General features: G+C 35.0%; 1 protein-coding gene across 7 annotated transcripts in view; it reads right to left on the reverse strand.

Annotated features, from left to right (window-relative positions):
- Positions 1-15,053, reverse strand: part of LOC106956203 (protein diaphanous homolog 3-like) — a 170,846-nt gene extending 155,793 nt beyond the window's left edge. For 4 of the 7 annotated variants that reach the window (XM_015046881.1, XM_015046883.1, XM_015046879.1 and 1 more), the window contains exons 1-5: positions 14,478-15,053; positions 10,840-10,872; positions 10,175-10,357; positions 8,690-8,794; positions 3,917-4,047 (exon numbers count right to left, since the gene is read on the reverse strand). In XM_015046881.1, the coding sequence (XP_014902367.1) occupies positions 3,917-4,047; positions 8,690-8,794; positions 10,175-10,357; positions 10,840-10,872; positions 14,478-14,597 (572 nt within the window). In that variant the 5' untranslated portion in view covers positions 14,598-15,053. The remainder of the gene's footprint in view (positions 1-3,916; positions 4,048-8,689; positions 8,795-10,174; positions 10,358-10,839; positions 10,873-14,477) is intronic. The other 3 variants (XM_015046884.1, XM_015046880.1, XM_015046878.1) reach the window with 2 other exon arrangements.
- Positions 15,054-16,129: the final 1,076 nt, after the last annotated feature.

The following is a 16,129-nucleotide window of genomic DNA, read 5'->3' on the forward strand; positions in this document are numbered from 1 at the left end:
TTGAGCAGATGCTGAGACGATAATTCAGCCATTTGAATCAGCAGTGTTGGGTCGAAAATACATTGAGAACATGCAGGAACGTGATCCTAAAAGACTGGAGTTGGTGTACATTATACTAAAGTTCACAATAGTTTATACACATTTCATTTGGCAAATGCCAGTGTAACAGATGTGAAACCATGCAAGTAGATTATCTATTAGCGCAGAAAAAAATCCATCAACAGTCATTACAGTCTATCCAATATGGTTTTGCTAGTTATTTCCAACTAAGGACATCGACCAAACACGAACAGCAGCCAAACAGAGTCTTACGGAATCATCCACAGGTGACCAATTTAGAGATAAAACACAACTAAATCTGTGTGATGTCTTTCTGCCTGTTCATCCTTGAGCAATTAGATGTTTTTTTTGTTTGTTTTTTTGTTTTTTTATTTGTCATACAGCCTGTCTAAACAACTAAAGTATTTTATATTCAGTTTGCTAATCTAACATACTCTGCCAGCCCTTGGGTTTCATTAGTTCCTAGCATCTGGCAGCCCTCCCACATCCCCAATGAGAAAACTTCAATTACATTCTCTCCCTGAAAGTCCTCGGTCTGGAGCCATATTGAGCACAGCTCATCACAGTGCCGTGAAAACACATTGCTGATTTACATTCAGTTGTTCACACAGCCGCTTAGCAGGACAAAGAGGAGACACAGAATTTATATGATCTCATTCCACATCGAGGATTGCTGTAGGTGCTTTAACACAAAGATAATTTTATAAGTAAACCTTCCTGAAGAGGTCTGATTTAGAACAGTGTTGTTCATTGCCGAATTACAAAAAAAATCTAATTCCTGTCTAAAGTCTTTCCCTTCATTCTTAGTCCAAACACAATAGCATATTTTTATGTTGCAACTATTTTGTTTTTGCAGCAAAAACTCAAAAACTGTGAACTATCTGGCTCAGTTAATTTTATAGATCAGCATTGGATGTTTGGATCATTTTGGAGATTTTCTGGCTCCGTCATCCTGGTAGGAATCCCCAAGGGGAGACCAAGATCAGAACGGAGGACCTCATATGTTCCTTCTGGCCTGGCAACATTGTGGTATCTTCTTCTATGACCACGAAACTGCTGCCAAGGAGAGGGATGTTTGGGTTTTCCCTTGGACCTCCTAATATTTTAATCACCATAAAAATTGTAAGCACTAGCTGAGATGCTGAAATGTTTTAATTTTCTACCTACATAATAATCAGAAAAACAAATAATTTTCACTCAAATATAAGGTTGTTTGGTAAAGTGCATAATATTGGAAATAAAATTAAGGCTGTCATCTCAAAGAGTCGACAAGCTTCCCTGAGAAGCAAATAGACATGAGCTGAAGAAAAGGCCTTATCTGTTTAACTTTATCGTTAAGTTGTGTCAGCTTCTTAAAGAATCCCTGGAGAATCCTTATAAGCGTTCCAAGAAGTCCGCGAAAGTTTTGTACTCCACAAAATAGAAATAAACTAACTTTTAATATGCCGTTTCAATGACAGCACAGGTCTTTAAAGTGAGATAAAGCAGGAGGCTAAAGTTAAAACAATGTTAAAAATCTAAAACAAAATAAGAAATATTTCCGCAGGATATGTAACAAATGTTGAAGTGAAAAGTTCTTTTGAAAAATGCCTTCTGCATAGGAAACATGACTCATTATTTGTAGTTCATGGCAGTGCGAGGCAGAAACGGCATCCAAGGTTTTGTTTTTTGGTATGGGGTAAGTAAGAAACAAGAGTGTTTACCTTTGTGGAAGCTAAGCTAAAAATAAATGACTGTGGAGCCTTAAACATGAAGGTCAGTTATAATACAGTATCAAAAACCAATTTCCACTTTTTTGTCAGATCCATTTATCAAATCCATTTTATACAATTACATCATGTGGCCTTGCTGAACCTATAAGGTAAAGCTGTGGCCTCTTTTTATGAATAGGGACAGAGAACTGAAGATGCTGAGGTAATGCATAAAAGAGTCAGACAAGTGCCAGAATTATGAAATTAACTTTAGGTTGGTCTGCTCTACCAGAGAGATCCAGATGGGAAAATATATCCTCCTGCCTCCTCTTGCAGGCTACACACATTGCACTGAGGAAATGCTTGGGAGCCGTTTGCATCATTGCCAAGAAAGTGACACTGATCAGCATCCAAAAACTGTGGCAGACAAAAAGGTTTTACTTCCAAATCAATCCAGCAACTCAGGACTTTAATGGCGCTATTAGAAGGCGAGAGGTTGATGCCGTTTCTAGCCAAGCCAGATTTATGATCTAGTCCGTACTTTTGTCATTAGGCTTGAGTCTGACAGTCTGATCAGTGGTCCCTTCATCAAACACCAGAGCTTACCGGCCACATTTCTCCTGACAGTCAATTTTACTGAAACTACTGCAACATAAAAAAGAAGGAAGACATTTAGAAATATCTATCCACTAAACTGAAAGACTCTAAACAAAGACTGGAAAGGCTTTAAAATAACTTTAAAAAAAAAACATTAAAATAACAGCAGGTTGCTGTGTTATTGTGTTACTTGACACAATTACAGCTTGGTATTTTTATATGTTGGTTCTACTGAAGAATATTGTTTGAGTTAAGCAGCACGCTCTCTACACATGGTTTCATACCAAGTGTTGAGCCCAGCATTACTCATGACAATCTCAGATTTTGATTTAAAGTAATCTTATAATTTTACCAACATGTTTCTGCTGATAGGAAGAAATATTAAGGTTTTGGATTGGCCCAGTCTGCATGCCAGCTTGTATCCGGCACAAAATCTGTGGAGGGACCCAAAGACTGAAGTGATGGCAAGCACAGCCTCAAGGACTTGGAGCTCATCTCAAAAGATAAATTGTTGAAAAGCCACTGGAAACAAGCAATAAGCCTGTCAGTAATGATAAGTGTTTATTTGCTGAAATGCCAATAAAGGCTCTTCACACTGATTATTGAAAATAGTGTAAAATACTTTTACACTATTTAAATAGTTTGTTGAAATGTAAATGAAAACTAAGAAAGATTGTATTTTACTATAAAGGTTTTACATTTTGTAATCTCTTTTGTAATCTCTAAGCTAATTTGGGCCCAATTGTTTCAGTTTGCCAAGACCATAGGAACAAGTTAGAAACACTAACTGCAAACTAAAAAACAACATTGTTGGAAACATTTCAGAAATTAATGCAATTTCATTATGTAATCTGATCTTTTTAACACTGAATAGATTTTTAAACCATTAAACTAAACTGCTAACCATTTAGTTCATCTAAATCATTCTTTTATGTGCAAACTCTGGATTGCCAAACTAAATATATAAAAGTAACTTTACACAAGCAGCCAGCTCCTTTGAATGCTACTTCACTTTTGATTAAGGAAAATGAGACATTTTGTGTCAAAGAATATAACCTTTCAATGCCTAATATGCCACATTAGAAAGCAGGCACTCATATTATAGCCGCTTTAACAAAGAGAGAGAGAGAGAGAGAGAGAGAAAAAACCCAGCTCATATACATTAAACTAAGATAAGTTTTTAAGTAATACAGTTCAACTACGCATGTTATAATTAAGAATATGATTGCAGTGTTAAAAGTTAATGTGAAATGACAGAAAGGAAAGAGGAAAGATCCACGAGCCTCGATTACAGCAAAAAGCATAGTGACCAACTCTCTCATTAACACAGTTCAAGTCCCTTATTCAAGTTTATTAAGATCTGTTGGAACTGAAAGACCTTAAAGCAGTTCAAAGAGTTCCAGTTTAAACATTTGAATAAATTTAAACAAAGTACTAAAATGTAAAGGCAAAATCTGAATTAAAGCACATTTTAAAATATATAATTACAAAACAGGCAACATACATAGTGACTAAACTAAGGAGGGAACTTTAGTAACCATTATTAGACCTTAATATCTTATCTGTACCTCACAGGGTTGCTCGTTAGGGACACTCGCAATGAGTCTAGACAGGCAAACAGACGTTCGTCCATCACCCCTGACTTCAGCTCACTGAGGAATTCCTGCGGAGATATCTGATGGCTTTTCTTCAGGCTACCCTGAAAAAATTGAAGAAAAAGAAAAAGAAAAAAAAAATCCCTTATATTTCTAGTCAAATTTCAAGTAAAACACAATAAAACCAAATATGACATTTAGTTAACATTAATTGGTCCTTGTATGGGTATGGGCAGCCAATGGGCAGACCTGGTGGGTAAGAATTTGGCACCACAGTTCAACCCATGATAACGGAGTGAGATTCTTTACCACCCGATGGCAACAGCAGTATGCACAAAACGTATGGCACATGGCAACAGACGGGGGAATATGATGGGACTTGTTCTACACATTTCCCATATCCTGTATCTCCTGCACTTTTTTTCAGCCATTACAACAGTTTGATTAGTCGTTAAAACGTGGTAATTAGTCTGAGCGTCTTTAAATGCACAATGAGTGTACCAACGCCGGTGTGGCTCAACGAGTGGAGACGAGCTTTAGAATAGTTCACGGTGTGCAGACCAGCCAGTCCCAGCAACAGGTAGAGATTTTGCACAGTTTATTTCCAAACAAACCGAGCAAACTGAGGAATGCTGTTGGATGCAGATAATGTTAGCTAAATGACGAATGGTTAATCTACGCTGATATTTCACATTAAGCTTTTTAGCAAGAATACTACTCTTGTTGTACCCTACGCTCAGAGATAGGTAGGAACTAGCTACGTTTACTCAGTAAAATTTTCTTGAATATTATTATTATGAACCATTGTCAATCTTGAATAAATTTTTGAGTACTCTATCCGACAAGAAACATCAACGAAAAAAGAACAAACATATTTTAATCAAAAATGTATGAGACACAGAAACACAACGCTTTGTTTTTCTAATGTTATTGTCTGTCTGCTCCGCATGTTGTGCCATTTGGAGATCAATAATTTGCATGGTACCAAAACAGACCATAGCTGGAATGTTCAGTGAAAAAGAATGCAGCATTCTGTTCTTCTTACAGTTCCTTTTTCACACGTCATTGTCTGATTTTGAATTTAAAGATTGTAAATAGGGGTGCATTGATTGCCGTTTTCTTACCAATTGCAAATAATTACCATTCTTTAAAAAGCCTGACACGCTGATTTTGATTTTAATCAATGAATTTTTTTTTTTTTTTTTATTTTTTTTTTACTGAAATGTTACTAAATATAGCAAGAAAGTTGCTGAGTTGGCAACTTGTTAACTGCAGGTGACAAGTTGCAGTGACTCTTGTTAACTGCAAACATGACCTGGTGGGCCGGTCTATCAGTCAAACATCTCTCATCAGAGAGCAGAAGACAGTGGTTGATTTTAGACTTTTACTGAGGTAGATAAGATCAGAGGACATGCACCCAGACTTGGAAATATTAGTTTCTTAAATATCTGCAACATTATGAGCTAATGTTTATGTGAATCTGAGAATAATTAGTCAGGACTTTCTGGTGACTCATGGGGATGTCACCGTTTAGGTCATTAGCCAATTGTTTATTTTGTATTAATAAACAACATGGTTATTCTTTCATTTGAAAGGTTACACAAAGTTTTGTTAATGTATTTTTACTAAATAAAAAGCCAGTTTACTGCCTCCCACTTAAAAAAAAAAAAAGGAATATTCCTCTAGAGTCGAATGTGGATAAGGCATAATTGATTTATCAACGTTGATCAAACAAGATTGGTGATAAAAGACATCATGTATGTAAAACTTCAGAAAGCTGCATTTGCTACCCTACTTATGTGATTTTCAAACCTGTATTTAAATATTTATTTTTAAGTTTCTATACAAGAATAGCAATAAAAGTCCTCAGTAAAGATATAAATGCCAAGTCATTTATAATGATTTTTGCAATCAGCAGAGAAAATAAAAGCTTAAACATGACTTTGATCAACAGACAACACTTCTTATAGGTTATACGGTTCTGCATAAGCTTCTCCCCCCTCTAAAGCAACCATAAATCATTCAAGTTTGACTTTTTTTAAATGTCAAAACATGCCTTTGAAGAAAGCAAAAAGAAGAGACAAAAGAATATATATCAAGAAACAAGAGCTTGCTATAATTTTTGAAATAAGGAAGCAACTTCAAAAGTTCTCAAAATATCATGCGGTTCACTTGGATATCTGCTTGGCATCACTTCACAGGGGCATCCTCTGACCTGCCCTGCTGTGGGAGCATAAGGGAACTTCCACTGCAAATAAGACATTCCTCAGTGTGTTTTGACTGTGTGGAGAATGCTTGGGGCCCAGTAGATAGAATCAAGTAGATCAACACATCTGCATTAACCACCAAAGACAGAAGGTCTTTAAGATGAACTTGTGCTCATGTGCACTCACACGTAACAGTGCACAAATAAGTACTTTAAAATGTAAATGTACATTTAGTTTTCATTAAAAACACGAAGCAATAGACAATATATACCCCACAAATGTCTTAAAACCATAAGACTATTGAAGACCACGTTTTCATTGGCCTCAGGCAGAAATTCCACCAGGGCTAAGGTTTTAGTGAGTGCATCAGTGGCCTTTTAATGCTCTTTTAATTTATTTTTTAAAAAGAGCAAGCAGGAAGATTTGACAATTTCACATGTGCAACAGTGTGTTTTTTTCCTCCACTGGAGACTGTGGGCTTTCTTCATGATGCCCGTACAATAACGTCATTATTAAGAGGTTTTCTGACATTGATCATAAAATAAACCTTGTAGGATTTCATTTGAGTTTTTTTTTGTTTGTTTCTTTTTTTGCCGTTATCCTTGAGGTTTTTCTTACAAAATAAATGTTTTACTTTGAGAGAAGCAGACCTTGTCAGTAACTAGATTTTTTTCAGCTTTCTACACATAAAGATAAACATATTTTCAAATTCATAAAATAAAACATCTGCCATAATCCCAAATATATCTGAAAAGAGAAATGCGCATAGTTTTTGCATAGTAAAGACTATGCAACAGATTGTGTTGACGTACATTTGCAAGGTAGATGAAAATTGACTTTGATGGATATGCAAAAGTTTTAGTGGTAAGGCAATTTGCAAAATATTTATTTCCCTTAATTACCTCTTCGAGAAGTGAAAATAAAATCTTTTAGGCATGCATTTTTTGCAAACTTGCATATGTCTTCCCTCTTGAATTGAACGTTTGTTTACTTCACAGAATAAAAACTATGCCCTTAAATAAGGGCAAACATTTTGCTGTACATGTTTTGTTACTTGCACCGTATTAAATGGTAACACAGTATCCCTGAAATATTTTAGAAACAAGTAATTGCTGTACTTATTTGTGATAGGTATTGCAACAACATCATGAACATTAACCTTAAACCGGTTAATATACTGTACCCAAAAAGAAAATTAGTGAAGCGAGATATTTTTAGATACCGTATAATCAAAATCTATGTTTGTCTTCATACTGGTTTGTTTTTAAAGGATTTTTGGGGGGGGGATTCACAAAGGCTAACTGAGAATATACCCTAAATTATGCCAGTTGAGATGTTTTTACTGGGATGGAAAATAAGATTTATGCATTTCAAAGTAGCAACATTTCTACTTTCTACTCTTTCCAAAAGATTTTTCTGTGCTTCAGGAAAATATTTTGTACTTCACTTCCCTGAAGCACAACACGAAGCAAGGGCTGGTCTGATGGTCTCTAAATAAACACCCCATGAAGTTGAATCTACAGAGTAATTACGTTTTTTTTGCATAAGAATTTGAAAATAAGAACAGCAAAGTCTGACTTGAATTTCAAAGATCTCTGAGAGACAAAACTAAAGGGATCTCTGAAGATTCTTGGTGTTTCAAAGACAAAACTGAGTAAAACATAATTTCCTGCACAGCAAGGGCACTCAGAAAAAAAAGATCAAACTAGGGGTCGTTGAGAGGTACAGTGGTTATTTCAAGTCAACTACTGCAATACACACAGTCCAAGGTCAACAATTATTTTGAGTAACAGCTCACATGGAAAGTGTTTCTCAAGAGGGCCATCTACCAAATTCATACAACAGTGCCTTGTGGAAGGTTATTTGACTTTTTTCCTTTGTTGCCTTACAGGATGAAGCTAAAATGAATGCATTTTAAGATTTTATATAAAAGCTAGAAAAAAATAGGATAAATTCACTGAATTCATGAAAAATAATCTAGAATTTGATTTATGTTCATTAGGTAGAATGGTAAAAAGATCTCATTGCATGTAAAAATTTTCACAGCACTACTAATTAGCCAAACATTAAACCTGGCATATATATTGTTACTGGAGTCAGCATGCAGCCCATAATGCATTTGAATAAGTAGCATTGAAGATGAGGTGCACAATCATAAGATTAAAGATCATCAAAGCTATTACTTTGCACCCACAAAGCGACACCACATAATACACTTTTTTCAAGCAGCAATTATCCTGCTCCAACAGGTGTTAACAACTGCTAAAAAAAAGCTACACCATACAGCCATCACCAATTTCTGATTTTCTTTTAAGTCTGACCCAAAATTGCCAATTTTTTACCAACTTCAACATTTTTTTACCAAGAGATGCAACATAGGAAAAAACCTGGCCATTAGCGTTCACAGACAAATAAAGGAAAAATGTCCGTTTCTGATTTCTTTCTAATTTAATTGTATACCTCAAACATAAAAAAATGACATGACAAACTAGTTGGAAAAAATATATTTGGTGGTAAAACTGTAAGCCAAAAAACTCACTGCTTTGGAGGCTGCAAAAATATACTGGAGGACCATTTCTCGCTTTGTGTTGAGGTCTTTTTCCCTCAAAGGAGTCTTTTTGTCCTCATTCAAGTTCATGTCCTCCTGAAAAAAAGGGTGAGAGATGTTTGTTCAAAGACAAATACAACCCAACACAAACAAAATGACAATTTTGTTGTTAAAACCACATGAACCATAAGTTGTCACATTATCCATATGGGAAGCTGTCTTTTAACACAATAAACAGTTTGTCATTTGAAAAGAAGCTATGGAGTTAGGCAAATAGAAACAACAGCATCAAGTTTCCTTTTGGTTATATGCATGTAGTTTGTTTATGAATATGTGATTTCTCTGTTCTGCCTGGGCGCCTTTTGCCTATAAATAAATACAGATGCTTTGTGATCTGAAGCAAGTTGGGATGATGTCAGCCATTACAGGTGTTTGAATGGGTGCTCACCAGTTTGACTCTTAATGGCAATGCTTGGTCCTAATTAGAGTAACTAACATGGTCTAAACAATCCTTCCTGCCAATTACTGATATTATTGAAAATATTAATCATAAGCTCTAATTGGGTTTCACATCATTTTCCTGCTTCACCCAGCTTCTCTAATTGACAACATCTTGACTAACCGGAAGAGACGATGTGGATTCTAAAGCTACTTTTAATCACACTTAATAGCATGTGCACTGTTTTGGTTCATTTATTTTCATATTTTGAAAAGCTACTGTAATGCAAGGTAGATATCTCATGATGACCTTTAACATACATGTTTTATTAGAAAATATATTCAGGGTTGTACAAAGCAAAGTATGTACATTCTGTGCACTGAAAGGAAAATGCCATCAACTTTATTTCTTTTTTATTCCTGTATCTCATTTACTGTTTTTTAATTTAAAAAAAAGAAACAATAAGTTGCTTTTTTGAAAAGATTCAGCGGTGCAGAGGCAACCCATTAAATCAGCTGTCATTGCACCAAAGTGGACTTTTACAAAAAGAGCAAAAACAAAACAAAAAAGAAAGAACACAGTGGATACAGTCTAACTTTTGATTAACCAATTAAAACAATCAAAATGTTCAAATTTTTAATACACATACTGCACTTTGTTTTAGCGAGTGACTCAACTGATTGCATCTGAGCAGGGCTAGCAGATAGGGTTAGCAGGGCTCACAGAATTAAAGGGAAAAACAACTGCACAGATATGTCAATGTGGCAGGAGTAAAACCAAGCTAAGTTGTCCGTTTTCTTACAATATAAAGCACTACAGAGTTTTAAACCTTGTAGATGTTTAGTTTTTTTTCTGAAAATTAAGACTTCACCTTATCAACTACATTTCGGATAGAGCAATTATTTAATTTATTTTTTTTATATATATACATCTTTATAATTTAGCAACTGGCTTTATTTGAATTATATTAAGTGTTGTCACAAAATGCCTTCAATTAAAAGAGAATTAAGGCAAGTTATCATAATGATAAGACATACCATCATCTTCTCAAACAGAGCCAAGATCTCTTTTTCCGAGGTGATCTTTGGAGAGAACTCCTCAAAATGATGGAGGGTTGATGCTGAAGCAGTGGACCAGTCATTGGGGTTATGTTTCGAGAGCGTTAGGGGTGGACGCTCCTTTTTGCTGCCAGGAATTCGAATACTTGCAAATCTGTCCAGCTGTTGGAAAAAAAAAAAAAGAGAAATAACTTCTTCAGGTACAAGAATGTTATGGATCCAGTTGAGATGGGCTTCAGCTCACCTCAGTGTTAATGTGTGAAAAGAAAGAATATATTAATCCAAAGACAAAGTAAACAAACCATGAGAGATTATAAACGCATCTAAGAAATGATTACATAGAGAAGACAAAATTTGAACAATAGGCAAACAGCACTAATTTGTGCATAAATTGTATGAAGACAAGCAGACTCTGCTTGACAAATACAGTGAAAAGCATGTTCTACTCCTTAATGAAAAGCTGACAAGGAAATTATTTGTTAGTGAGAAAAGCAGCTGTCTCCTTCCAGATGTCAGTAAATCTAAACTATCACAAGAAAAACTAAATCCCACTTCACATCAGTGGATTAGTTAGTCTTAAAAAGGATAATGTCAAATTGTTCACAGTCTGATAATAGAATATGTACTAGTTTCTCATATCTTACCACATCGTCTGTGAGGTTTCTAAAGGCCAAGTTCTATAATGGGGAGCAAAACAAAGAAAGAATTCAGGACACAAATCAACTTCATCCTCTGGAAGGCAAATATTCCCAACCATGTCCAAGGCCGCTCTTCTAAACAGCAGGACACAATCCGACTCACAATAACTCAAAAAAAAAATAAAATAAAAAATGCTGCAATGTCTCAAATTGGGGATAAGAATCTCTCTTCAGCTTGCGATTTTTATGCCACACTGCAGCCTTTATCTGACATTTAATAAATAATAAAAACCAGAGGCTAATCCCATAATGTGTGTTCACTCCATTTTGTACTGAGAATGAAAAAAAAAATAAATCCTTGAAATGTGTTGTTATGTAAGCAACTGTGTGGCACAGAAGAGCGAAGCCGCGAGACAGATAAAGCAGATAAGACAAATTGACGACCAACTAGTTTGGTATTGCTAGTGGAAAATGATAAATGCTAATCCACACCTGGAGACAGACAAATAAAAAATCTAAAACTTTTGAAAGTGAAGACTGAAAAGTTTGTTGTCTCAAACAACCTGACTGTTGCCAGGTCTTAAGGAGATTAATTCTGGCCTGAGCATTGAGCCTATTGCAAATAAAGTGTAGCCTACATTAGGTGTTGTGGAGACAATATGAGAGACAGATGGCAAAACTGTTAACTACCAGAGGTGCACCAAATTCAGCTTTCTGGCCAATTACAGATCTTAAAATTTATTCTATCTCACTATTTTACCTGTGAAGCACTTTGGTCACTTCATTGTGTGTAATAGTCCTCCACAAATAAAGATTGACTGAGCGATTGATTAAAAAAGCCCAACCTGCTGATTCCAATTTTGGCCGACAAAGATTTTATTACTGACACAGTCGGGAATTATGATATAAGGTCATAATACACATTCAATATTCCAATCTTATTTTCTTAAAAAAAACAAAGAACAATAAGCTTGATGGGCAGGTTTGTCAGTCAGCCCTCTCTCAAAGCAGAGCAAAAGGGGACGAAGCTTATTTTCAGACCTTTGCAGAGTTAAATAAGATCGGTTTCACATGAAAGTACTGGCTAATCGCCAATCCAATAAAAATTAAGGAAATCGGAGTTGATCAATCAACGCACCCCTGTAAACTACGCCATATTCCCTGACAGTCAGTATTATCTGAAAGTACAATTGGTGCAAGTCAAAGTTTCCTCACAAAACAAAATATTCTATGGCTCCCAGTTGTCTGCTACTATTGAACATCAGCAGAATCTCAGCCTAAAAGAAAAAAAAACCCAACAAGTTTGGTTGAAATACTATGGAGGCTTTAACTGTACAGTGGAAAAGATTGTCATCTGTTCAGTTTAATGTATGTTCATCAGCTTCTTTAGTGCCAGTAAAGTAAATGTGTTTTCCTGCCCTAGTAAATTTTATGTTTTATGTTGTGTTTCACTGTTCTTATGGGATAACTCTTTATTGCATTTAGGCTTGTTAAATTTTTGTTGTACACTCTTAAGAGCAATTCTTGATTATTTATAAAGTGCTTTATATGGAAATTGACACCGACATTCATTTTTATGTGTTGCATTTTATGCTATTCTGAAGACATCTTGAAAGCTGCCCGTGCTCTGAAAAGTTATTCTAATAAAATAACAAAAAATATAAAATATTTTCAGTGAAATGCATTCAAAATCAACTCTAAATACTCTAATTAGGCTCAGAAATAAAATAGGAAAAGAGCATAAATATCCATATTTGTCACTACTATATGCTTTTTGAGTACTGAAAGTGTCGTAAAGGAGTCTAAAATGATCTAGACTAAGTTAAAGTTGATGCAGATTTGGTATAAAATCACTAATCCACTGATAAGGCTGAAACCTGCTCATATTACTGTAAAATTTCTCCCTAACATCTGTCTAGCCATTTAATTTAAAGATGAAATGGCAAAATAAATAAAAAAATCTTTATTTTTTTTTAAGTAAATTTTTACCAGGTAAAAAAATATGTTTTTGATATAAATTAGTTATCTTGTGATAACAACAAAATCAAATTATTGATGCTTGCAAACAGCAAATACTGGAAACTGAATGGGATTTTTCTTTTTTCTGAAACACTGAACTACTTTTCCACTGACTGTGCCAAGAGGTCATCAATAAATGCTGTTTTTGCTTAAAAAAGTTATGATTGTGTAATAACTAAAAGTAACTGGAATTATTTAGTTCTCATACATACTTTTTTTTTTTTTTTTTGTCATATTGACTGGTCCAGAAACAAATTGACCAGTAAGGGGACTTTGATGAATTTCTAATTGTGTATGTTTTATTGTTAATGCAATAAATTCCACAATATATTGCAATACAATACAAGTTGCATATCACTTATTCCAAATTCAAAGTTCACTTCAATATAACTTGTACTGTAATAAAAATTAGATACAATCTTTTCATATCATCCTACTGACTACATATCTAACAGTGTTCAGTTTACTTTATTATGTATATTTCTTGAAATATAAACTCTTAACCACAAAGTTCACCTTATTGCTTTTGAGCAGCTTTAGCTGTTTTATTATTAGTTTCAGCATGATTTGATACACAAAAATGGACCCTGGGAAGATTTTATCAAACTTGTGTAATGTTTTATTTCTTGCTATTCCTGATTTAAGCCATTTCCATAGATAAATGTCAGACTAAATAGAATAGAATAGAATAAACCACTACCAAAAAACTTAATGAATCGCTTTCTTTCTACAGCATGAAATTATATTTAAGGTCAGTCTGCCAACCTGACTTCGCAACCCCTCTTAGGTCCCCAGGAAACCCCAATCACAGAGGGTCAGTATGTTTCCTTTAGCTGACTAGACTGGAATGGACTAGACTCTCTGAATATGGTCATGACATTCACTTAAACTCACACAGTCAGAAAACTGGGGTCAAAAAGAAATTACCAAAATTTGTGTGATAAACAACTTTCCTGTCTACAAGGACGTCACGTGTGTGCAACAATAAACAACCCCCCCACCCCACCTCCACCGCCTGCCAACAACTATGACGATTTGTCTAGACACCAACATCTCCCTAGCGAATGGAAGCAGACAGAGGCTTGATTGGTTTGTAGTAGCAGGAAACACATGGATTAGGGCTGGCTAAACCCCATGTGCTAATTTTAACTTTCAAGTCCTTACATGCAATAACAAAGTCAAAAAACGGCCAAGGTCACATTTAAAGTGGACAATTCAGGCAAATACAAAATTTTGCCATCTTAAATATGATAATTCACATGTGTGAGCCAGGAAAGGTCTATAAGGAGAGAACATTTATTGCAGGTGTCTTCTTCCTGACCTGTTGTTTTTGTGCATCTGGTTTTGTGTTCATTTTAAAATATTTTTTTTTACCTTAACTAAATAAAAAAAAAATGTTCTTTACAAACATTTAAAACAAAGTCAAAAGACACAAAATATATGCTATTAACACCCTTTGTTATTGTTTTTTTGCCGGTGATTTAGTTTTTTCCTGTCACTAACAAAACAAATCTGACGTTAGATTGAGAAAGGATCTCAGTTTGTCCGAGTCTGACTCATGTTTGCTTTATTTCTCACAGAGCTAGAACAAATTGAACCCTTCTATTTATTCATTTTATACTTACAAACTTTGGTTTGCGGTCTCCTTCATCAAACCCGGACGTGCTGTTGTGAGAACCTTTCTTCTTTTGATGCTTACTGTCTCGCCCTGTGGTGGACTCAAACCTTTGGCTGTGGCTTTCCATGTTAACGAAATTTCGTCTCCTTGAACTGATTGGAGTACTGCAGGAAATTACTGAATGTCTGTAACGTCAGGAATCACACAGGTGTTTCTAGCAAATTATGAGTTATTCAGCAAACGAGGCATATTTCTACCATTAAGTTAGTAAAACAGAAAACTCCAGTGGTTAACGTAGTAGCACCAAGTTCCAGCTATCAGCCTAGCTAAGGAAGAAGTAGGCTACATCCATTATGTTACACTGACTTAACTCAGTGCTAATCCAATTTAAGAACAGTCACGTAACGCTTAAGATTACAATACCAGGAAACAGTTGCAAAAAACACAATAGTGTGTTGCAGATCCTTTACATTTGCCTATTAAAAAGAAAATACAGAGTCATTACAAGCGAGGTTTGAGGCGCTTCCTGGAAAATATTACAGATTAGCGGCTGATAGTTTTTAATAGACCCGCGCTGTAAAACGTCAGTTCCGTATGTTCAACCTAACCAATAGAATAAGAGATTTTGCATTTGCGGCTTCTGATTGGTGTAGCTGAAAAGTTTTGGATTTCATTGGCCGCGGCGAACTGTCAATCTTTCTCTAGTAATTTTAGGGCAGTTATTCTGTCTCCCATAGGTGGCGCTTGGTTTAACCTGCTTTAAGTTGTGTTTCCAAGGCACCAAGGCACCACATCAGTTTTTCTCTTAGTGGATTTGAAAGTTAAATTAAATAAGATCTAAAATAAGTATCATTCTTGGGTAGGTTTTGATTGTTTCCAGTTTATTAATTAAAAAGGGACTACTTATCTTTTTTCATTTTTTTTTAGATGTGGAAACTCATTTTCATCTTCTTGTACTGATAAAAATTTATCTAAGGTGATTAATAATAATGAAAACATTAATTAAGAAAAACATGAAAAAGAAGTCCAAATCACAACATAAAATATAACTGCTTCAAACTGTGTGTTTATTTATTCAATTTGCTTTTGTATTTCAAATATAAGTCTTCAAAGTCCAGTAATAACTCTGTGTACTTATGCTCCCATTAGCTTTTTCATTCTGCAAAAAGGGAAAAAGCTCAAACAAAATTCTCACTCATGAATAAATGAAAGGTATTTGTCCAAGCATCAGCAAGATTTTCAGAAAATGAATTTAGCACATGAATTCTGAATATTAATGTCACCCCTTTGTACAAGGATCAGCTCTAAGTCTAACTCAAATGAATTAAACCTTCAGCCATGACATCAGATTTGATGCTCCTTGGATTAAGCTTCTCAAAGCCTTGTTATCTTCAAAGATTTTAAATAACATGAAGGCCATCCAAAGGACTTCCAGCAATATGTTAACACTCTTCGTCTGGGCAAACCTGAGCCTTAATTTTCTTTGACACTGATCGAGCCATTCTAATTGGTTGCCACAGGGTGATATACAAAAACACTGTAAGAGTCAAAGAATCTGAATTTCAAAGTTTCTGGCATGGTAATGATATTGATTAAGGCTATTTGAGAAAACATTCCAAGTAGATTCCAAATCCATCTTTTAATTAACTTTATATATAT

The sequence above is a fragment of the Poecilia latipinna genome, unplaced genomic scaffold, assembly GCF_001443285.1.
Source record: "Poecilia latipinna isolate Pla-1442-1.1 unplaced genomic scaffold, P_latipinna-1.0 Scaffold796, whole genome shotgun sequence".
In the NCBI taxonomy this organism is placed as follows: Eukaryota; Metazoa; Chordata; class Actinopteri; order Cyprinodontiformes; family Poeciliidae; genus Poecilia; species Poecilia latipinna.